This window comes from Microtus oregoni, unplaced genomic scaffold, assembly GCF_018167655.1.
Source record: "Microtus oregoni isolate MIOR12 unplaced genomic scaffold, Mior012 000057F_ref0000458, whole genome shotgun sequence".
Taxonomy (NCBI): domain Eukaryota; kingdom Metazoa; phylum Chordata; class Mammalia; order Rodentia; family Cricetidae; genus Microtus; species Microtus oregoni.
This window is the reverse complement of record NW_024543833.1, coordinates 6,773,701-6,797,516: the sequence shown is the minus strand read 5'-3', so window position 1 is coordinate 6,797,516 and position 23,816 is coordinate 6,773,701. Positions and strand designations below refer to the sequence as shown.

Below are 23,816 nucleotides of genomic sequence, written 5' to 3'. Positions count from 1 at the left end.
GCCCGCCCGCGGGGCCACCCGCCCCGCTTCCCGGAGGAGGCGTGGCCTAGCGTGCCGCCATCTTGGCGGCCTCTCTAGGCGCTGTGTTTACCACTCTATGGTCGCGCGCTCCCGCCCCGCCCCTCCCCAGTCATTGTCTGGTGGAGCTGCCGTGGCCACAGCGCCTTCTCTTTACAAGCCGCAGTGCCCGGATGTGAATGGATTACAATGTATCTTTCAGGGAAACCTATTATTATCAATGTGACTCCTCGGGGGAGTCAATGATGGTGTTGAGGAGGAGGAGGATGATGAGACGCCTCTAAACTTGGAACAAGTTTAGGACTTTGAAAGAGAAGAAAAAAAAATACAACCAACAAGACTGAAGAACAATTATAACTATCCTGTGTTGATTATTTTTTATAAAAGATAAGAAAAAGTTGTTGGATTTTTTTTAAATGGTTACTTTTTGGGGGAGGGAATTTTGTTACAGTTTAAAGATGGAAAATGCAAAAGCCAGAGCCAGGTGCATAATCTTGTAATCTGTGGCTAACCCTGGAACAGGACTGACTACTACTTAAAATACTCTTTTGGGGGAATACACATGTGAGATACTAAGTACTTGCAGAAGATTTTTGTCTCTCTCTTTTTTTTTTAAAGTCTCTTTCCTTGGAATATTGTGAGCAAATTTGTGGCCACTGAAGGTAACGTTACAATTTGCTGTCAGAGTAAACTGTTTGTAATTGAACTGAATTTTTAGAATGTTGATCCCAATGTTTTATTCAAACAAAAGGAACAGCCTATTAAATAATTGCCAATGGGAAAACGTGTGTGCATGCATTTCGGTACGTACTCGCACATCTAGCAATACCAGGGTTGGGCAAATGTGTTTTTTAACATTAAAATAGTGAATGTTGCATATACTGGGTAAAGCACGCATGTTATTACGAAAAGATAATTTCGAAGCTTAATTTTTATCCTAAAAAGTGGTGTGAAAAAAGTGTGTTTTAAGAGCATATAGGGCCTGTAGTGGTAAATGTCGAGCTGAAAACTTGAAGTGCTGCCGAGCGCGGACTTGGAGTACCTAGGAACTCAAGTGTAAAAACAAAACCATATTCATTCCCTAAAATCACCTTGTTTGTTTCCTTTTTAAAACAAAGTTTGCAGCTATACGATTTAGTAAGTTAAGGGCGAAAGGAAGAAAGTCTGCGATTCAGGTTTCACCCCCAACGCAAAACTACCCAAACAAAATATCTCCATAGGATGGGTTTTTGTATGGAAAAGAAAAATATTGTTCGTCTTGGCAAAGTCTTTATGCATCACGTGTATTTGCAGCAAAGCAAAACTTGCTTTGCAGTGTGTGTGTGTGTGCGCGCGCTCGTGTGTGTGTGTGTGTGTGTGTGTGGATGTGTGTGTGTGTGTGAGAGACAGAGAGAGACACACAGACACACAGAGAGAAGTGAGAGGGGATGTAAACTCGAATCAATTTCAAAGTGCCTCCGATGGATGAACCCGGCAAACCCTGAACTGTTCAGGCTTCAGATTGTAACTGGCCATCTGAGGGGGAAAATGAGGTGCTGGGTGAATTTTCCTTGGTGGGTTTTATTTATTTATTTATTTTTTCCGCGACGGGGGTGGTGTTGGGATTTTTTTTTTCTTTTCTGGGGTGGGGGTGTTTCCTCGGCAGCCTGGCCCGGAGCGCCGCGTCTCCCCGCCGGAGCCCCCCCACCCATTTCTTTGCTGAACTTGCAATTCCGTGCGCCTCGCCGTGTTCCCCCTCCCCCCTTCCCTCGTCCCCTCCCCTCCCGGGAGAAGAGAGTTGGTGTTAAGAGTCAGGGATCTTGGCTGTGTGTCTGCGGATCGGCGGCGGCGGCGGCGGGGAAACCGGAGCGGGCGCGGGCGCGGGCGCCGGCCGTTGGAAGAGGTGGTGGTGGCGGAGGCAGGGGGATAGACATGACCGCCGCCTGGGCGCCGGCGCTGCACCGGGAGCCCCTCGTCGCGCGCGGGCGGTAGGTAGCGGCGCGGCAGGGCCGGCTGGGCGGATGCGCGACGGGGCCGGGCCGGGCCGGGCTGGGCGACCGCGCTCGGGCTCGGGGGCCCCCATGGTCCCTGCAGTCCCTGCCGGGGTTCGGGAGCTCAGGAGCAACGGCGTCCCCTCCCCCGGCCCCCGCCCCCTCCAGGCCCGGCGGGCTCCCGGGCACAGCGCACTTTGCCAATGGGCCTGACTTCAATTTTTTTCCCCTTCTTCTTTTTTTAAAAACAACCCTTTCTTTCACAAATTAGGGGTGCGGGACAATTAGAGGACCGGAGCCTCCGCTCGGCTCCCCCTCCTTGGCCACCCCACCCCCTGTGGACGGGTCTGCACTCCTGGGACCGCTGGTCTTTAATTTCTTTCGAGCTACTTTGCAGGGCAGGGGGGAGAGCTGTGAGTGTGTGCGTGTGAGGGGGTGGGGTGGAGGGTGGGGGGAAAGTTGAGACCGGTTCGTGCAGTAGTTTCTCTTTTCTCTGTGATCCATTCATTTCTCGCTCTACCTCCTGTTGCATAAATTGATGCGCTGAAGAGCGGCTTACCCCACTTCTTTCCAGGATTTGGTTTTATAGTGGATTTTACTAGTTTGATCGTCTCTTTGGAAATGCAATATCGCTATTTTTTTTTTTTTGCTATTGCTGCCTATTCCATTAAGAAAAATCAAAACAAAACCCAACAAGTCTCCCATTCCTCACTCCTTTCTACCTTAATCCCATCCGCTCTTATATCTCCCCACCCCTCCAACCCCCAGTCTCCAAAAATCCGATTGTGTTTTCTTCAAGGATTGGGACTGGATTTTCTGATTGCGGTTATTTCCATGTTTCTAGGTTTGTGTGATTTGCTAAAATGCATCACCAACAGCGAATGGCTGCCTTAGGGACGGACAAAGAGCTGAGTGATTTACTGGATTTCAGTGCGGTAAGAAAGAACGGTGGAAACTAACAACAGCTGTGGAAAAAAAAAAAAACAACCCTCCCCCAACACTTCTGCTAGAAACCCATAGTAATGTGAAAGACTGGGGTAATTTTTAAGTGGCTGAACCCTTGGAAAATATGGGGGTCCTTTCCATTTAAGAAGCTTTTTTTTTTTTTTAAACTAATTTTGGGATGTGGAAGACCCTAGCTTTTTTTTTTTTTAAAGCGTCTAATGACTTGCCTTGATTTCTTTACCTACCAATTTCTCCAAATAATGGAATCTCCAAATAAGCAGAAAGGAAAAGCAGAAGCCCCTTAAAACTGTAAAGTCCATGGCAAACTTGGCCCCGTCTGAACACAGAGTGAACTGCTAACTTTCTGCCCTACCCCACATTCTATTTATTTATTTATTTCCTTTAGAAATGGGAATTGGAGCCTAGAAGAGTCAGTTGCTGTAAAGTTGAGGCTGATGGTGCTGTGGTTTGTTGGAAGGACCCATGGTCCTCCTGACTTCCACCTGGCTGCCTCCTTTTTTTGCGGGGAGGGGAAGGGGGGAACTCTGGAAACTCCTATGCATAAATTGTGACTACATTATTTAGAGTGTCTTGGACTATTTTAGTAAATTACAGTCTTGGAGTCAGCACTAAGAGGAAGGTACACACTTGTGGAGTTTTACGATTGCACCCCTTAGGTCCTTCTCCATCCCCTCTTTTCCCAGGAGTTCCACAGGGCCAGGGGCATTGGATTCAGTTCTCATGCCAGATGAGTTTGGTGTAAGATGCATTTGTAAGGCAAAAGCAAAAGAATCCACAAAACACACAAATAAAAGCCAAACCACCTTCTAAGTGGGGCCCTCTCTTGCTACTCCTGCTGCTCCTGCTGCCGCTGCTGCTGCTGCTGTTGCTGCTGCTGTTGCCGCTGCTGGCTGCCACTGCTGCTCCTCTGGTAGACCCTGTGGAGAAATGGCTCTCGCAAGTTTTGCCAGGAAGCATAGCCCTTAGGCAGCCTTGCAGCCCTCTCTGCTTGTCGCACTTTCTCCATTCGATCTTTTGCTTTTTGCAGGCTCTGACTCAGGGAAGGTGTGTAAAATGCACCAGAGAGGAGGAAAAGAGGGGAACCAATTAGGGCTGAAATAAATGCTGGAGAGAGAGGGAGTGAAAGAGAGTGAGACTGAGAGAGAGAGAGAGAGAGAGAGAGAGAGAGAGAGAGAGAGAGAGGAAACGAGACTTGCCTACATTGCTCTCATGTTTGAGCTGAAGTGAGAATCTATTGCAGGTGGCATTTTTATTTTTATTTGGGTTCACGTATGACAGACAAGTCCTGTACAGAATGGAAATGGACATCGCCACGTTTATGTCCAAGGTTTTCAGTATAAAACAAACAACTTTTTCTTCTCCTTTGTCAAACTAGTGATTTCTAGAGAGGCTGCTGTCCCCCAGTCGATGTCTTGATAATGCCAAGGGGACTGTATTCACAATGTAGAAGGACTGTCTAGCAATCTAAGTCACCCGAGGAGAGAGACAGAACTGTGGTAATGAGGGGGAGGAGGTTGGAATGAGGTGCCTGGTTTAGTTTTAAGTTGGGTGGCAATGGCGATCTGTTTTACTAAATAAAGCCTTAGCATTAACTCCAAATTATTTATCAAGACTGTGAGAGATCTTTGATGGACTCTGAAGCCTCGGATGTCTTCTTTTCAACTGTGCTATCTCTTTGTTTCCTTTAGATGTTTTCGCCTCCTGTAAGCAGTGGGAAAAATGGACCAACTTCTTTGGCGAGTGGACATTTTACTGGCTCAAGTATGTGAATTCTTTCCTCGGTGTGAAGTTCAATGTCCTTACTTGTTTATTTACTCTTTGTGTGTTTTTGGCCCTGTTGACGTGTTCCGAGTTTTAGCCTCTGATGCTGCGGTTATCTCATTTTCTATGAGCAGCAAACTTTTACAGAATGTTGCCTTTTCGCAATTAAAGTGAGACCTGTCTTTCCATCAATAAAGCCATTTCAGGATTCCATCACTTAATTTAAAAGTGATTTTTTAAAGATATGGTTGTAGTTAAACATGTGAACATAGACTAATGTTAATAACATGGGGACAGATCTATGTTGCCTATTTTAAAATAGAGGGGGGAAATCCAGCTTTCATAAAAGGGGAAATAATAGCAGTTATTAGGTTCTGTATACAATTAACCATTTCAAAGAAAGGGGCATTTAATTTTTCAGACAGGTCTGTGAATAGCCTCTTGCTGGTCTGAGAGGCGAAGAAGAAATTCATTTATTGTTAAAATACCTTCTGGATGCTTGAGCTGTTTGGTTTTCCATCCCTTATCATTGACTTATGCAATGAATTTAATATTGCAGATTTAAAGAGTCTTAGCATTTTATACATGAGAATTCTTTGGATGATGCTCCTACAAAAAGGCCGCGGTATTCACAAAGGAGTCTGTGTGCACAGTGATTATCTGGCATCTGAGGAGGAATTTTTAGTGTAGGACTCTGAGTGTCTCTTATTAAAAGTGGGAGCTGAAAATGTGAGATTTCTGTACAGTGGTTTTTTTTTTTTTTTTTCCAACCAGTTTTAAACAAGGAGTCAGCACATTGTTGCCTGATATCCTTTAGGTCCAGGGTTTAAATCCACTGATGCCTGTTAAGTAGCAGCAGGATTTTCGAGTTCTGGCCATGGTAAAGAACAGTCCCCCAGTCCGCACTACTCTTAAGTCAGGCTGGTAAATGTTGACATCTCTAGCTGTGAGATGCTAGTGTGCTTGTCTGTCAGCTGTGGATATAATTTTTCTGTCTTTTCATCTGGTGCAGTAGCAACCCAAGAAATCTTGTTGTATGATTTATGTACTTTTATAAAATTAATGTCTTTTAAAGCTTGCTAGTTTTTAAGTAAGTTACCTCTCCTGGGTCCTATAAGTTTAGGGGATTTTTTTTTTTCTGTTTAATATGCTTTACAAAGTATGTGATGCCTCCTGTGGTTTGACTTTGGCCTTTTTAGGGTCTTTGATGAAAAGTGCTCGTGACAGTATGTTTGCTTTACCGTGTGAATCCCGTGACTGGTTCCATTTTTAACAGAATGGTATCAGTGTTACATCTTAGAGATTTCTGCACAGTCTTCTCTATAGAGCTCTCAAGACAGAAAATAGTACTATGAATGCTTGAAGTGACGATGAAGGCAAATGTCTGCTGTAGTCCAGCTAGTGTTTCCTGGAGACACCATCAAAATACTAACTTTATGTCTGGCAGTCATTTTCTTCATGTTCTACTTAAGAAATATGTGTACAGTTGAAATCTGACTAAAGTCGATGTCAGGCATGCCCAGAGACTGACTACTCCTAAAGTTAGTGTAAAATTCTGTTTACACTGTGGGAAAGCTGGGCACATTTGGAGTAAGTTAATGGATTACTTTAGATATGATTTAATATATTAAGATGTATTACAAGTAGGAAAAATGTTAACTTTGAAAAGACAGTTGTTTTACCTTCAGCTCGTGTTCTGTGTTGCTGCTCAGTTAAAGGCTGTGCTGAAGTGCTGAAGTGTTTGTAGACAGTATAGGATGGATGAGTTGAGTATGTACTAATTCATTTTGGTAAGTGATCATATATCAAAACTTTAGCTTTTCAGACAATGGTGTGTTTGTGTGTGTGTGTGTGTGGGGGGGTGTTTATGTATACATAATCCCAAAAGGGGACCTCATCCCTGCTGAACGGTTAGGATATTTCTTATGAATATTCAGACATTATCTTCAAGGTGTTCAACTTTAAAGCTACCTGGCACTAGTGGTGTGGTTTTCAGGACCAGATGTTTACCTTGTAAGGATAGAAAGTGTAGGGTTCTTTTATCCTGCCTGCCTGATTGAAAATGCAGGCGTTCCTTGCTAGCAGGGGGCTGGGGGCTGGAATACAGAGGCTCCAGAGCTTGGCTCTCTATTAAGGCACGTCAGAACACATGGCTGCTTGTTAAGGACAAGGTTTGTATTTCCACACAACAAGAGACACGTGTCTCTTTTAAAGCATGATTAAAAAAAATTATGAAGACTGCACTTTCCCCTTTTAACTGGAAGAATGAATGAGAAAACTTTGGATAGAGGAATTATTTTCTAAAGTAACTGCAAGTTCGTATTCATTGTCCTGAGTGGACTCAGATATGACTTTGAAACTTGGATTCAGGGAAAAGAGATCTGGACCATAAATAAAGAATCCCAGTTTGAAAAATCAGTGCTGTTTGTTTGTTTTGTTTTTTTCTTCAGTGAGGTCAGGTGATATTTCATTCTTCAGGTTCCCAACAGCTGTTGACTCCTTCATACGTGATATTCAGTGTGAGGACGAAAAGAGTGTGGCTGGGTTCCCTTTAATCTTCCATTCCACAAACATGGCTTTTCCTCCCACCTTAAGCAATGGGGAGGCTGCTGGGGCAAGTGGAATGTAACCTGAGCTGCAGCCTGACATTCCCAGGGAGCAGTTTTCACATGAAAGGCTTTTGTCAACCCGGGAAAGGACCAGCAGTTTTTGTTTGATGTTTGCAGGTGTTCCCAGAATGCAGTAAAAACTGTTCAGCCAGGATGGACCAGAGCTTCCATGACCTTAACTGGTGGCTCTGGGATTGTGTTTAAGGAGTAGCTCCAGCCTAGAGGGTAATGCATACAGAGCAACCTGATAGCTCTTATAGTATTGATCTTAAAATGAACTAAAAGCAGCCACAGGCCTGCATGCTTGGAAAATTGTTCCCGTTAAAGAAAAAAAACAAACAAACAAACCAAAAAACATGGTGGGGGCACCCAAAGAAAGAAGCTCTGTGTTAGGGTGAGTAGAGGCTTAATTTTCTGACATAAGAACTGTGTAGTTTATTTGATTATGTTTGAGGCTTCCGGGAACAAAAGATAAACATACTAGAGTTTGGCATCATTTAAATAAAAGTCATCTTAAAGTTGACCTACTAAAATGATAATGTACTGAAGAACTTGTTAGGTCAGCCTTCTTGGCTTCTGTTCGCACATGTGAACGGTGGGTCTGTGGACCATCCTGCAGCTGGCTCCTTCAATTCAAAAGTGGAGGGGTCTTTCCCCTACATAGTTGCTTAGCTCTTAGGTGTTCAGCAGTTGGTAAAGATTGTCAAATAAACGGTGTTAAAACAGCTAAGAGGAATGTCAAAGCACATCACCTCTCTCTCCTAAGCCAGTTTTGGAAAGGGGAAAACAGTCCTTGGCTTTCGTGTAAGTTAGCTCACCTGTGTCCCCATGACACCAAAATAGTATGTCAGTTGATCAAGTCATCGAGGGGGGGAAAATCAACCTCAATGTGCACTTTTGAATGATAGAGGGGGAAAAAAAAGAATTCAAGTTGCCAACATCCTGTGTTCATTTCTTTCTGTGTCAGTGTGAATTTTTTTGATGGTTGTGGAAAGGAAATTGGTTTTTCTTGAAGGTGTGTGTGAAGGAGATGCTCCCTATTTTCCTTCCTCTGTGTGTGTGTGTATGTCTGTATGTGTGTTCTATACATCCTAGTCTGGTACAGTCCATGGTGGTTGTAAAAGTTTTGACACAGACTGAGAACTTTTATTAGAGTTTGAATAAGTCTAGTAGCATCAGGCTTGTTATATCAAAGCCCCAGTATTCTGAGGGCCAGCCCCGGAGAAACATAGGACCTGGAGCCTCCAGTACACAGCTGCAGAACTCAGGAGCCCGAGTGAGGGGCGTCCTCGCTGTCCTTTGTTAGTATCGACAGTCAGCGTTGATTTGCTGTCTGTGGTCCTGCAGACCCTTTATGGGAGAGAGCGTTGGCTTCACCACTGGTTTTCGCTCCTTTGTCAGACATAATGGGGGTTCAGAATTGGTGTGCTGTGTGCCCTGGAAGTTCTGTCGTTTGCTCACATGCCCTCTGAGCACTTGTCTTAGGTATGGAACTGTTTTAGATTATCGATTGTTGTCCCCTGTCTGGTGTCCCCCGTCCTTCTTTTGGAGCACTGGGCAGAATCCGTGGGAGCCCGAGTGAGTGCTGTTCTGTGCCAGGGGCCATCCTCTCTGCTGTGTGTGTATCCAAGTTTCAGTCCTCCCAAGAGCTCAAGTAGATGCAAACATTCCCATACCCAATTCATAGGTGAGGAAACCGAGGCACAGAGTTTTTAAATGACCCGTTCTCAAGGCAGTTAGTGGTGAAATTAGGTTTACATGCAGGCCTGCCTAGACCCAAATCTTTGCAACTTTCACACATATATGCACACCTTAATAGGTACACATGCACACCAGCCCACACGAGCCCATACAAAGGCATCAAGAACCAGACAGTTCGTATTTTTCAAGATTATATGGCTATGAAATATAATATTGAGGCCTGGCATGGAATATTATGTATGATCTTTAGAATAGAAAGCATTTAAAAAATAACATATTTAGTGCTACAAACCTTATCTACTATTTTTCCTGCCTCAGTGTCCAGATTGAGTTACCATTTTAAGTTATGATGGATTTCCATGTGAGTTAGTGTATTGTTCTCGCATTAGCACTTTATCTTTACGGAGAAAATATATCAGAAATTTTAAAAGTTGTGCTTTCTTTCTATGGGAAATCAGCAGCTATGTAGGCCCAGTAAAGGCATTTTCCATTATTTTTTGTGTAAATAATAAGACCTGAAATTGCAGCAACCCAGTGTGGCCTATTAATATTTGAACAAATAAGGCCCTCTTATATTTAAATATAAAAAAGCTTGCAGTTCATTGTTAAGTCTTTGGAATGGAATCCAAGTAAGTTCTATAATCCTGAGTTCATCTGCATCACTAAGATAAACAGTTTGGAAGTTTTGATATGTCTATTACCAGACATGTGCTTAAAGTGTTAGTTTCCTAAATTCAGAGGGAAGAATGGGTTCTCTATTTGACACCGACTTAAGTAAATAAAATGCATTAAACAAGCATGGAGACCCAAGAACTATTGAGACTGAAATGCTCAGCAATTTTGACAGCATCAGCAAATTATCCTTCCCCTACTATTGTAATGAGGAAATCACTTAAATAACAGATGAACAGCGAAGTCACATAAACATATATAATAGAACTATGTAATGAAAGTTTATGCTGTTAATTGCTTGACTCTGTCTTAAATGCTCAGAATCATGGAGCAGTAGAGACTGTCATATAAACAGTTTTGTTTGGAGCCTAAAATTATTCCTTTTTTGCTTTCATCTGCTATGATAAACAGAGTAATTTTGTAAGCTTTACAGATAAAACATTTACTTCTAATGGTAAACTCCGTTTTATACTGGGAGTTTGCAACCTTGGCCAGGGCATGGAGTTGAGCCCTGATGCCCTCCGGCTTGTGATCTCTAAGGGTGAGGGTTAGAATGTTATTTATATCGGTTCCCATAATCCAGGAGAACAGATCTCAAGTTGCCTCGTAAGGAACCTGGTGTGTTTTGAAATGTTTCTTAGTTTGCAGGTCTTGAACCAAAATGCTCTTTGTTAAGCCTTTAGAATCTGTATGTGTACTGGTTAAATCAGATTCTTGTAGAGACACAGCATCAAATAAGGGCCAGGTAGTAGAAGAAAAATACCCCCCTTGCTTAGTTTTGTATTTTATGAGCTTCTTTTATGACCAGGTGTTCTTCCAAGCTAATTAGATCAGGCTAAGTATTAGAGAAGGGAGAGTGTATCCTAGGCTTGTGTGAAAGGTTATTTTTGTTACAGGTTTCTTAATTACACTGATTTAAAAATTTCAAAGTTGGCCCCCAAATTTCTAAGCTTGCATGGGAGTTATCCTCTTCCACGCGTGCCCCATTTAGACTCCGTGTAACTTAAGTGTCTGGGTAGATGCTATTGATCATAGCTCTTTATGCCTAAGAGAAACATTAGATGAGTGACAGTTTGGGTTTTCAGGAAGATGTGCTAGTACTTTGTCATAAGAAATGGAAGTGTACAAATACATGCATTTATTTATATTAGACCCCCAGAAATGGCAAAACCACTGAAGAGGTTGTTGTATTTATTTTCATTTCAAAACCAAATAAAGGGCCAGTTAATCAGCATATCAAATACCCAGGTGTGTTTAAAATCGGTTCCTGTGGATGGATTTTAGGCCCGTAAGAAAGTTTTTTTTTTTTTTTAAAGGTGCAGCCACTCAATTGTTCAGATGGCTGCTTTTGTACTTTTGTGTGACAATTAACATGTAATGAATGACTTTCCAGACTGCCATTGGTGGTAATTACTATATGTAGTTTATTAGCCGCAATCCATTGTTGGATGTGCCTGTATTGATTTGTTTTGCAAACAACCCTTCACATGTGTGGCAGTATTTATACATTACTTTGTAAAGAACCTGTTTCATTTGCTGATGTTGACGCTGCCTCTGGAAACTTTGGCTTATACATTCTTATGGGGTAGGGGCGCCCCTTTGATCAGTCATCCTAGGTGAGTTGTAAAATTCAAGCCCTTTTCACACTGGAAGCTTTATATTCTGATCCTTGGAGAACCCTAAAGAAAAATCACACTGTATCTGTTTAGCAAGTAAATGATTTATGGGAAATTAGGTTTACATGAGGATTTAGAGATGCTCTATTTTATGAGGAAGCCTCAAGATTTTGGGAGAGCTAAATATCTCTTCCCCGAATCATATAGTTGGTTGTGGCTAACACGGGGTATAAATATACATGTCCCAACCCTCCAGTCACAGTGGTGGTGCTGCTATTCATTAAGGTTTGGCCCGCTCAGTTGTTATCAACTATATATTTTTCCAATGCAAAAAAAAAAAAGGTATATAATCTACCATTCCTGAAGAAAATAATAAAACTGAGATGGTGCTAGATGGGACATCATAATCGGGCTTGCTTGTCATCGCAGGGTCTAATTTGGCTCAGGCAGTTGACAAATAACTGTTAAAATGTATTGTGTTATTAAAAATAACATAGTAAGACCCATGATTAAATATCAGGGCTGTAATTTAATCTTGGGGGTTCTGGTGCTGTTCATAAACCATTTGGCTTTTTTTCTGTGGCAGATGACGTCAGAGTGCAGTTTGATTGAATTATGACCCTGGTGGCAGGGCACCTGCCTGTGCTTACTTCATGGCATGTCAGCGTTTCCATTACGAGCTTTTTTTTCCCTGACATTTTTAACTTTGCATAGTTAAGCTGGTCTGATGGTTGGCGTATAAACTTTCGGCCCCTTGGGAACAGACGATTTTCTCAATAAAAGAGAGAAGGTGGTGACAGAGCTCCATTATGGAATACCTTATAGAATGTTCTTCCTTGCTTTAATCTTCCATTAATTTAAACATTCCCTTTTGGGGTACTTAGCCGAACTGCAAGACCTCCAAATGGAAGGTTCTTAATCTCAAATTTCCCAAACCGGGGCTTAACTACAAAGTCCTTAAAGAACGGCCAAATGAGGAAAGGCTGGAGCATCCATGGCGAATGTGGGAACGATAGCTCTGCCCAGCCTAGTTTTCATATTCGGTAGAATACTGAACAGCAAGGCTTGAAAAACATGCAAATTGTCGTGCTCTGTCTGGAATGGCTTCTGTAGCCCCTTAAATTGAGTAAAGTTTGATAATGCATGGTTAGAAAGGTGTATTTATTTCTGTCCCATCCTGAGATGGTGGTAGAGCCGCTGCAGCTGCAACCCTTGGGTTTAGTATGTTGGGAATGGCCAGAAGATGCTGTTTCTGTTTACCTGGCGTGCTTTTCAGCCACCTATTTTAATGCTGACAGATGGCCCACCTGATGACTTCTTTAGTGTATGTTAAGTTCACCACCATCCTTGGCAGCTGTAAGGACATGGAAACCTTTGTGGGAGAAATATGTATCCAAACGGTTCATGGAGCCCAACAATAAAAAAAAAAAACACACAGAAAATGCATATGAAGTCAGCTTACATCTTTCAGAAGACATAGTCATGCATCAGCTTTAAAAAATTAGTTTGTCTGACTTATTTATCAACAAGGTTTTGCTGTGTAGCCCAGGCTGGTCTTGAACTTATGATCTGTCTGCTTTTACGTCTTCAAGTCTGGCGCCTCTACACCTGGGCATGCCATAGTTTATATAAATAGAAATGTATTTCTTTTTTTTTATTTTTAGTTTTTGAAAGCTTATTTCTTACCAGATGCTCTTGCTGTTAAAACTTTCATTAATACATTGATTTTGATCCTGAAAGAGGCGTGTGTTTAGGGGCTACATTTTTATCCAGATGATGTGAACCAGGAGCAGAGGGAAGAAAGTACGGATGGTCCTTGCTCTGCAGTAAGGCTCTACTATCGTCTAGGCACACATGACTTGGGATGATCTTCAAACTTTAAATGTCAATATTTTTATTGTGTTCCCCCCCAACGTTAAATTTCTCGAGGGGTGTAACAGATTAAAAGCCAGTGCCTTCAATAGCATGAGTTCTTAATGGATAACATTGGGTGTGGAAATCGAAGTTTTTGATTTTTCAAAATTTTTGATGTGAATTAGTTTCATACTCTTCCTATGATATTCAAAGTGGAAATTTTTTCTTGATCCCAAATGATAGCTCCTTTGTAGAAAATTATTCATTAAACTAAATTCTGAAAATCTGGCAGTTTTTTTCCCTGTTTGTTCCTAAGAAGCTGTTTCGTATTTCTAACATGATAGAACTTTAAAGCCTGTCTCTTAAATTACAAAAAGCAACATGAGCCCCGCCAGCATAATTCAGGAGGCATTACACCTGCTCAGAAAGAAAAGCTACAGATTTAGAACATTTTAAGATGGCAAAAGTTCATCATCTTTTTTTATTATCATTGCCACCATCATCACCAGGGCCACATAGCATCTGGGTCAGAGCTAGCAGGAAAATGTAATAGTGATGATTGCCATGTAGTAAATCACGGATATATTTATTGCCGTGTAGTAACTTATGAGTACATTTCCAAACCTGTCTCGAGGATAATATCATCCCAGCCCCAATTTACATAGCGCTTGTGAAAACACTGTGAAGGAGCTGGGTTCTTCTTTGAATGGCGTGCATGACAGTTGTGTCACAAGCAGGGAAAATACGCATATGTGCATGTGTGCACCTTTCCTTGTCCCAGGGGTCAGAGATGAAAATGTCCCTCTGTGACCGCACTCAGTGCCCCCAGTTAGCAGTGGCTGCAGACTCAGGTGTTGGTTGAGATTGGTTAAGGGAGAACTTATTAATGAACCCTTAGGTAATCTACAGAGTACAAAGAAAATAAAACCTTCCAAAGATGTTTCTAGGTAGACTTAAGAAATTCTGTTGAGATCTTATGTATTTTTTTTTTATCTTTTCTTCCCTTTATAAAATAATAAGGGCTTTACACTGGAAATACTTTGCACCCCATAATGTTAATCTCATAGTAACTTGTTTTTCTTTTAAAATTTATTCATTTGTTTTGTGTTTACTCGTGATGTGTTCATGGGTGTGTGAGTGGAGGTCAGAGAGTGACTGTGTAGAGTTGGTTCCAGTTTTCTGTGGACTCTGGGGATGAAATTCAGGTCACTCAGGTTAGGGAGCAAAACCTTCACATACTGAGCGCCTTTGTATTTGGTCAGTTTTAAACATGCTAAGATCTCCTGGGAAGACAGACCTCAATTGAGAAAATGTCACCATAAGATTGGCCTGTAGTCAAGCCTGTGGGAGATTTTCTTGGTTAATGATTGATGTGGGAGGGTCTAGCTTGCTTGAGTGGTGCCCTGCCTGCACAGATGGCCCGAAGTTGTATAAAGAAGTTAGCTGGGCCATGGTGGCACATGCCTTTAATCCCAGTGCTCGGGAGGCAGAGAGAGGTTGATCTCTTTGAGTTCAAGGCCAGCCTGGTCTACAAGAGCTAGTTCCAGGACAGCCAGGGCTGTTATACAGAGAAACCCTGTCTCAATTCCCCCTCTCCAAAGTAAACAAAATAAAAATAAATAAATGAATACATACATATATACATTTTAAAAAAGCAAGTTGATAGTTGATAGCTGTGTGTGGTGGTTCCCACCTTTAATCTCAGCACTTGAGACAGTGGCAGATGCTCAGGACCTTGTGCATACTCTCTGAGCCATACAGTCAGCCCAGACACTATTGGTTTTAGTTCTTTGTCATGTTGAGCAGCATCATCCACTAACTGATGCTATCAGGCATTGAATGCTTTTCTGTTCTCTGATCTGCAATTCTTCTTACACTTTAAATTATTAATTAATTAGTTAGCCTGTGTATTGGGTATGTGTGGATGTGCTACCACATCATATGTGTGGAGATCAGAGGGCAACTTGAGGAATATACTTCTCTCCTTGAATCATGTGTGTCCCAGGGATCGAACTCAGCTCGTCAGGTTTGCCTGCAAGCACCTTTACCCAGGGAGTCACCTTACCAGCTATCAGCTAGTACCTTTTAGGTTTTAGGTTATTCTTCTTCTGACATCTATCAGCTAGTAACTTTTAGCTTTTAGGTTAATCTTCTTCTGACATGTAATTTTCCCTTGATTTCATTAAATTTTTATTATTCTGTATTTTTTTTTTTAGCCTATGTAGAACTATTTTTTACATTAGATGTATTCTTGTAGTGTTAAAAGAACTCTTTAACCCTGAAGGTTTTGGTAGAATCGGATCAAGTCTCGGTTGGTGAAACAATGTTGAAAAGTTTGGGATACCACAAGGGCGTATTTTTTTTTTTTTTTTGATTTGGGCTTGTGAATCTGTTGTTGGGACATTGATAGAATTATTAAGAATGATAAACTTCCACGTGCTCATTTACTTTGTCACTCATTCATTCATCTTGTAAGTTTTTACTTTTTATTTTCCCAAGAGGCCAGTTGCAAATGACCCTGTTACCTTGGGGATGCTCCTGTGCCACAGGTCTTGACCAGAGTCAACTCCCGCCTTTAAGTGGTTAGAGAAAGCTCAGCTGGGATTTGTCAGGAACGTGCTTTTCAATGAAGAGATACAGACTTCTGCAAAAGATGGCTTTCAAGTAGAGTTCAGTGCACATTTCCAGTGGAAATCTCAATTTTAGAATGTGCGTGTGTGTGCGTGCGTGCGTGCATGTGTGTGTGTGTGTGTGTGTGTGTGATGTGTAAAGGAAGGAAGCTTTAGAATGAATGTGGAAGTTGGACCTTCAGGTGGGTTGTTATGAATGTACTCTCAAATTTAGCACCAGAGTCTCTATGGGAAATGATTATAATTATGTCCCATTTGTCAATTTTGAGCAGAAATTTAAAAATTGCAAGTGTGCGAGATTGATTTGCTTGAAAGACACTAAAGATATCTTTTTATCTTCACATTTGAATTTCTGTAATATTTATTTTATAATTTATACACAGTAATGTAGTTTTTTGTTTTTTTAAAAAAATTTTATTTACTGTGTGTATGTGTGTGTGTGTGTGTGTGTGTGTGAGAGAGAGAGAGAGAGAGAGAGAGAGAGGCTCATATTACGTGTATCCCAGGTTGACAGAACTCATGATCTCGCTTGACCTGCTACTAGGATTTAAAATGGCTCTTTTAGTTTAAAATTTGATTACCATGTGGAAGGTCACATACTGGGCTCTGGAGGTGAATGCAGGAGAAGACAGACAGCGTCCCGAGTTGCCTGAAAATGGCAGTAGACATTATGGGATAAATGACCTATAAGACAGCAAGCTCTAATGTCGGAGGTGAGAGAAGTCACCTTAGCTGGCCCAGCTGAACAATAGGGAAAGGCTACTTAGAGGTGAGTACAGCGAAGCTGAGTTCTGGTGGATGGGGATAGTTACGTGGATGAAGAGGGCTGACTGGGCTCCCTTATAGAGTGAGGTATGGTGATCGGGTAGGAGAGCATGATTGGAACGGAGGCCAGAGGTGGACAGGGGCCAGGTTCTGCAAGGCTGAGCACAAGGAATGTTGCTACTGATCAGATTTGTTCCTGGGGACCCTCTGCTGCAGCCAGGAACCTCAACCCATAAGGTACTCAGTATATCGGCCCTGCCAGCTGTGAGGCTCCTGTAGACACATGTTCAGGTATGAACTGGGTTTCCAAGTTTGGGAAACTACAATTCAAGAATTGACTAAAGTCCTTATTTGAAATCTGTGCCTTCAGCTCATGGGAGAACATTCTTAGTGAGTGTGTGTGTGTGTGTGTGTGTGTGTAACAGCCTTTAACATTTTACTAACTTGAGAATGTGCAAATCAGCTTCCGGTTGCCATTTCCTCCCTGCACCTATACCCACTGATCACTGAAGAAACACCTTATGTTTTCTGAGAAAAGGGTTGGATTGATTTTGCAATTCTGTTCTTCTAGGGTGCAGAGGTCAAAACGAGTCTTTTTTGGTGACTATGGACCATTTAGGCTTGTTGTCCCTAATGTTAGAACTGCTTGATAGAATCCATACAGTCCCCTGATGCTACTGGACATGTTTGTCGGTGAACTTGAGGGTGGTTTGACTTCTGTGGTGTTCTGCCTGGGATTGTACCATCAGTATTTGATTGTATTTTTTCCTCATTTTTTTTTAAAAAATATTTATTTAACTTTATTTTATGTGCATTTGGTGTGAAGGCATCAGATTCCCTGGTACTGGAGTTACAGACAGTTGTGAGCTGCCCTGTGGGTGCTGGGAATTGAATCTGAGTTCTCTGCGAGAGCTGCCAGTGTTCTTAACCACTGAGCCATCTCTCCAGCCCCTGTATTTGTCTCTTGAGGTAGACCAAAAGGGGAAATTATCTGTTAGCTCTTGATCAGGTATGACTTGAAGCTTTCTTACTTACCCAAATCCCACCCTCAGTTCCCACCTTGGTCTCTCCTAACTACCATCGGCCTCTGCTATGATTCCCTCCAGCTGTTCCTGCTCCATTCTTTCATGAATCTTAGTTTGATCTTAGGTGTCTTCTCTCAATCTAGCATGCTGGGTAGTCTCTTTCATGAGGCAGAATCTCGCAACTCTCTCAGTGTATCTACTGTGAAAGTTAGAGAAGAGACACCGAGGCTTCTCTTCCCCATCTCTACGTGGGCCAGCTGGTTAGCACGGGGTGCAGCTGTGCTAATAGGCTAGCCTTAGACCAATGCCAATTAGTGATACTTGGCTCCTTGTTCCTAGAACTGTTTAGATTCTTCAGCATGTGTGTTCAGAAATGAGGGAAGTGCTGAAGCTATCAGCTCCAAAAGCAAAATTTTTTAAAGCATGTGTTCACTGCTGGTGAGCTACGTGTAGCTTAGCAGCTCTCAGGTGTGGTGTATGCCTCGTAGGGAGTCTATCATCCTCTAGGCATGCTTTGGTAAGTCTTAAATGAAAGCAAAATAAAATGTGCTGGACCTTCTTCTGGAGGGACACACTGAGCTTCTACAGATCTACAGCACTTTTAAAACATTATTCTTTATTTATTTTATGTGAATGGTTATTTGTAGCCAGATTGTGTCCCTCCAGTCTGCTCTGCCCTCCTCCCAATCAGCTTCTTAAATAACCACACAGAGACTTATTAATTTTAAATGTTTGGGCAATAGCTTAGGCTTGTTACTAACTAGCTCTTGCATTTTAAATGAACCCATACTTTTTGCCTTTACTTTACCATGTGGTGGTACCTTTTTTCAGCATGGCATGCTCATCTCCTGCTTATTCTGTGTTTGACCGGCCCTGCCCTCCTTCATCCCTGCATCTCAGTCTGGCTCTCCCACCTAACCACTTCTTGCCATCTATTGGCCAGTTGGTTTCTTATAAAACTAATGAAAGTAATACATATTCACAGTGTACAAAAGGATTATTGCACAGCAGGTATTTTATCTGCTTGTATGTTTGTATGCCTTCTCCATACTTAGAACCTAGTGATCATGGCAGCCAGAAGAGAGTGTCAGATCCCCTAGGACTAGAGTTACAGGGCATTGTGAGTCACCATGTGGGTGCCGGAAATCAAACCTGGGTCCTTTGGGAGAACAATCAGGGCTCTTAACTGCTGAGCTATCTCTCTAGTCTCTCTTCCTGTTCCTGTCACCCTCCCCCCTCCCCCCCTTTTCTTTGTCCACACAGGGTGTCACTATGTTGCTCAGACTGGTGGTGGCTGCAAATTTATAATCCCTTTAGCTGCAGCCTCCTGAATGCTGGGATTGCAGGCACCATGCCTAGTTAGGTTGTTTGTCTGTCTGTTTGTTTGTTGAAGCAGGGTTTCTCTGTGTAGCTCTGGCTGGCCTAGAACTCAATATGTGACCAGTTGTGTGCCACCTTGCCTGGTGGATTATTTTTTTATTTTCCTCAATAAAAGTTAGTAAAAGATTAGCATTGTCAATGTCATCATGGCAAGCTCTTTTCTATACTATTTTGTTTTCATGCTTGAAATACTTCATAATTAAATGCAAAGATAGATATGCTGGGCGTGGTCACTGAAACCTGAAATCCCCGCACTGGGATGACTGAGGTAGAGGATTGCTCATGAGTTCTAGGCTTGCCTTGGCTATAGAGTGAGACCATGTCTCAAAAACCAAAACCAAACAAAAGACAAGTAGAAAACTATCCCCCTCACCTTCCCTCCATCCACAGAGATCTTCCTTTAACCCTTTGTATCAAGACCTGGCTCTGCATCTGTTCTCTCTTCAGGCGCTCTCCATTTTCCATGTGACCCTGATCAGATACAGGCCATGAACATGCTACCCCCTGAAAACCCGAAAGTTACCAAGGTTCCAAAGTTTTTGAACATTGACTTGAGGCTACAAGTGGAAAACCCCACATCAGAGCCTATGTCCCTTCACACAGAGGCATTGAAAACTACACGAAATGGCATCTGAGCTGTGTGTGAGGTGCGAGTGATATGTAAATTCCTGTGTTCAGACCTGGACATCGCCCCTAAGTCATTCCATGTTGTGCATTCAAATACCACAACATCCAAAACGAAAAGAAATTCACAACACATCTGGTCTCAGCATTTCAGATAAGGGATACTCAGTCTGTATCACAGGACCTGTCTTATCCTGTAGTATTTGACAGCTGCAGAAGAGTATGTGTAGCATGCCGGAAGTCATGAAATTTAGTTGTGGAGGAATGCTTCTGAGCCCACCCATCCTTTCTACCAACCAGAGCAGTTTTGCGACTAGCTGCTAGTTCTCTTTCTAAACGTTCCTCCTCTGTTGCTGTTCCCGTTTATCTTTTCTGGGACAGGTAAGCATAATGATATGCTCCCCCTTTTCTCTTGTGGAGTAGTTTTAGGATGTGAAGTTTGGTGTTTTAGCTCACCCTGGGGGGATTGCAGAGACAGCATCGTGCAGTCTACTGCCACTTCCGTTCTCACTTTGTGCATGTTCCAAGTTGACCCGTGATGATGCGGTGGCTTTCTGTCACTGTTGATACTGCTGAACACCACCCCGGTTTGTTTCCTTTGAGCTTCTGGCTTGGTAGCCTGTTTTGTGCGAGCCATGCTTGGTTTGGTTTCTTAGCTGATCCACAGGGAGAGTCTCTCAGTAAAGTAGATGCTTGTGAGTAGACGTCCTAGCTGTCACGTTATGCGGAAGCACAACATGACGAGATTTTTTTTCTCGATTTTTTTTTATTTTTAATTTAGTAATCTACATTCTCACCTGCAGCATAAAAGATTATTATGGGTACATGTCTTTGTCTATCTTAGGTGTTAATCAAGCTTCTTAATTTGTTTCTTTCTAGTAGGTATAAAACATAGAACGTATCTCATTGTGGTTTCAATATGCAGGTTTCTTGATGATGAGCTTTTGCATATATTTATTATCACGTATGTTTTTTTCTCCTCATTGTTCCTTGAAATTCCCTCATTCCCCATTTTCTCCCCTTTTTCTGTAATCAATTTGTAGGTGTTGTTGGAGTTTTGAATACTTCTTTCTCAGTCACCTACTGCAGGTACTTCTGTGGCCCATCCCTTTCTCCTTTGCAGTAACATTTAGTAAACAGAGCCTTGTACAAATATTTATTGATTTATTTAAATGGTATGTGTGCCTGTGTGTGAGTGTGCGCATGGCAGTGCAGATATGCACAGGGGCCAGAAGAGGGCGTCAGGTTCTCTGGAGCTGGGCATACAGGTGGTTGTGAGCCACCTATCTTCGGTGCTGAGAATCAAACTTAAGTCTTCTGGAAGTGCAGCAAGTGCTCCCAACTGCTGAGCCAACTCTCCAGTCCCAGCAAAGTCTTTAACATTATCCGGCATTTTCTTTAGGATTTTATGTTTTGAATCCTGGGGGGAAAGTCATTCTCTACACCAAGGTCAGGAGATAAAAGTATCTCATGATTTTATCTTCTATAAGTAGGTCTTCTATATTACTTTCTGTGTGGGCTGAATAGCCTAGATACCTACTCGTTCTCCAGTTACTTCATGAAAAGCCCATTCTTTCCCCAGTCACCCCAGTGGTCCTTCTGTAATGCTTCCCATGTGTAGGAGTGTCTTTCATTCTGGATTCTTTAATCTGGGGGGCAGTTTGTCTGTGTTGCCTTTGCATTTTAAGTTTGATGTCATGTTTTCATACCTGGTAGGAGGAGTCCTTCCTCCTGCTTCTCCTTTCTCATTTGTATGTACACATACACACACACACACACTTTTGCCTTGCGTTCTTCACTGTTATTTTAAGAATTAGCAGGGCAAGGTCTTTGAAATGAGTCTCTTAGGTATTTCTAATGAAGATGAGAGATTCTTGAGGTGATTTTGTTGAAACATGTGATATTTTTAGTAATTATTACCTTTCTTTATTCAACCTCTCATTTTGGTCCTTGAAAGCAAGATTTTTTAAAATTCTACTTTTAGAATGATAGGTATTTTTTTTTTTTTTTTTTTTTTTGGTTTTTCGAGACAGGGTTTCTCTGTGGTTTTGGAGCCTGTCCTGGAACTAGCTCTTGTAGACCAGGCTGGTCTCGAACTCACAGAGATCCGCCTGTCTCTGCCTCCCGAGTGCTGGGATTAAAGGCGTGCGCCACCACCGCCCGGCTAGAATGATAGGTATTTTTATATCATTTTTCTGAGGTTGAATATTTATCTTGATGGTTTAGCTTTTTTATTTTTGTTTCTGTCACGAATGGAATTTTCCTTTACATGAAATATTCAAATTGTTGCTGGCATATAGACATTTGTTTAACTTTTGTATATTGATTTTCATGTTCATTCATGTTGCTAAGTTTTCTCATTAGAAAATGATGTATGTGCTTTCTTTTGAAGTTTCCCTGTTAATTGTGATAATGTGAAGAAAACTGTATTATTTCTCCTTTAAAATCCCTACCATGACCTTTCCCCCGTAACTGCACCGTCTAGGATCACAGGCTGAGTAGCAAAGGTAATGGTGGACATGTTTAGCTTAGACCAGGTTTTTACTGTTATAATGCTGCTGGTAGAAGTCCCCTCTACATATCTTTTACTGAGAATTTTTATAATAACTTCTATCGCAGTTTAATTGTTGTTGGAGAACTCTGCCATGTTATACTTTCTTGACTTCCTTTGCTGTCAGTTCTACTATTTGATCTCCATAGTATTTTAACATGAGCTTGGGAAGAATGCACATTCCCCGGCTTTTGAGTTGAAGTCATCTGTATATCCAGAAATTCAAGCTTATTGTTTTTATCTCAATCATTTATACCTTTGTGAATTTTTAAAAATGTGCCTGATACCTATGTCATTAAGGGACGTGGGTTAGAATACTTTATGGTGGAGAATTTGTTGTTCTTCTCTCCACTTTTCTGTTTTGACTTTATTCATATTGAAATTACATTATTATATTCATTTATGTTTAGAATTTCTTTATCTGTCGGGTTAATCAAAACTATTCACTTTATTTATGGTAAACTTCTTTCTTTTCTTTTACGTTACAATTTATTTTGTCTTGTATTTGTAGAGTTTTTTCTTTTGCGAGCATATTTGTATGTTTTTATTTAATTTTTATTTTTAATTCTTCTATATTGTACTTTATATGAATCAGTCATTACAAAATTTTAATTTTTATCGAAACAGATAACATCAAATGACTTACATCTTTTAGATAGACTACAGTACAGATGTTTGTCCGTGTGGCTCTGGCTTCTGCTGTCTATAGTTCAGCTGTTCATTTGTGTTTATGTTTTTACTAGTTTTACATTCTCTTTCCTTCAAATGCATTTGCTAGGTTTTGTTGCTTTTTATTTCTTGCCCCCTTCCATTGTTTGCAATTATTTCTGATAAATATCTTTGGGCTTTTATGATACAAGAGTTTATTTCATAAACTGTAAGTTTATAATCTTAGTTCTTGAAGACTCCGTTGGGGTCAACAAATACTCGTCTCGTTATTCTGTTACTTCCGTTTTTGATTTGGTCCTTAATATTGTCTCTGAAAGTTAGGCATTGGATTTTGCAGACACCATTAGACTTCTGCTGTGTATGTTTTTTGTGCTTTTCTACTTCTCAGCTTTCCTTCATGGAATCATTTTCCTGTGTGGAGAAGTGTGTCTTTTAGGGGTTTGGCTTGTGTGGGAAAGTTGGAGCTCAACTCTAGTGTTTTCTCCCAAATGAGTGTCCTATTCTTTTTCTTTAGTGATAACTCTTCCAAACACAAGTTTTCTTTCATTATTCCAGTGATTTCATTCCACTGGCTCCCTAATTCTGTTTTGGCTTCTGAGAAGTTTGGTGCTCATCTACATAATTGCTGTCCTTTTTTTGGAGATCTGCCTGTTCTTTTTGGTGATAGTCTTAATTTTAGCTTAATAGTTTTTGCTTGTTGTTTTGTGTCTGTTGGTCTATGTTTTCCTACATCCAAGGGGAATCATTATTTTTGTTTCCTGTGAGGACTAAATTAATGTGTTAAATTTGCTCCCCTGCCTTTGTTTTCTTTTAACTTTTCGCATATTTTCCTTTTGCCATTGCTTTATGGTATTTTCTGTAGGTTTATCTTCTAGTTCACTAATTCTCTCTTCCATTTTGTCTAATATGTTATTTAAAACATCACCCATTGCTTATTTTTTTCACTTGCAAAAGTTGTGTTAATTTTTATATTCTTTTTATTCTTAATTTCATGGTTATGTCTTT

General features: G+C 41.4%; 1 protein-coding gene across 6 annotated transcripts in view; it reads left to right on the top strand.

The window, feature by feature from the left end:
- The first annotated feature begins 640 nt into the window (after window positions 1-640).
- The window catches only part of Tcf4 (transcription factor 4), a 343,351-nt gene continuing 320,175 nt past the window's right edge, over window positions 641-23,816 (top strand). For 4 of the 6 annotated variants that reach the window (XM_041639273.1, XM_041639271.1, XM_041639272.1 and 1 more), the window contains exons 1-3: window positions 1,435-1,571; window positions 2,833-2,923; window positions 4,643-4,715. In XM_041639273.1, the coding sequence (XP_041495207.1) occupies window positions 2,852-2,923; window positions 4,643-4,715 (145 nt within the window). In that variant the 5' untranslated portion in view covers window positions 1,435-1,571; window positions 2,833-2,851. Of the gene's footprint in view, window positions 681-1,434; window positions 1,572-1,844; window positions 1,986-2,832; window positions 2,924-4,642; window positions 4,716-23,816 lie in introns of those variants that run through there. The other 2 variants (XM_041639270.1, XM_041639269.1) reach the window with 2 other exon arrangements.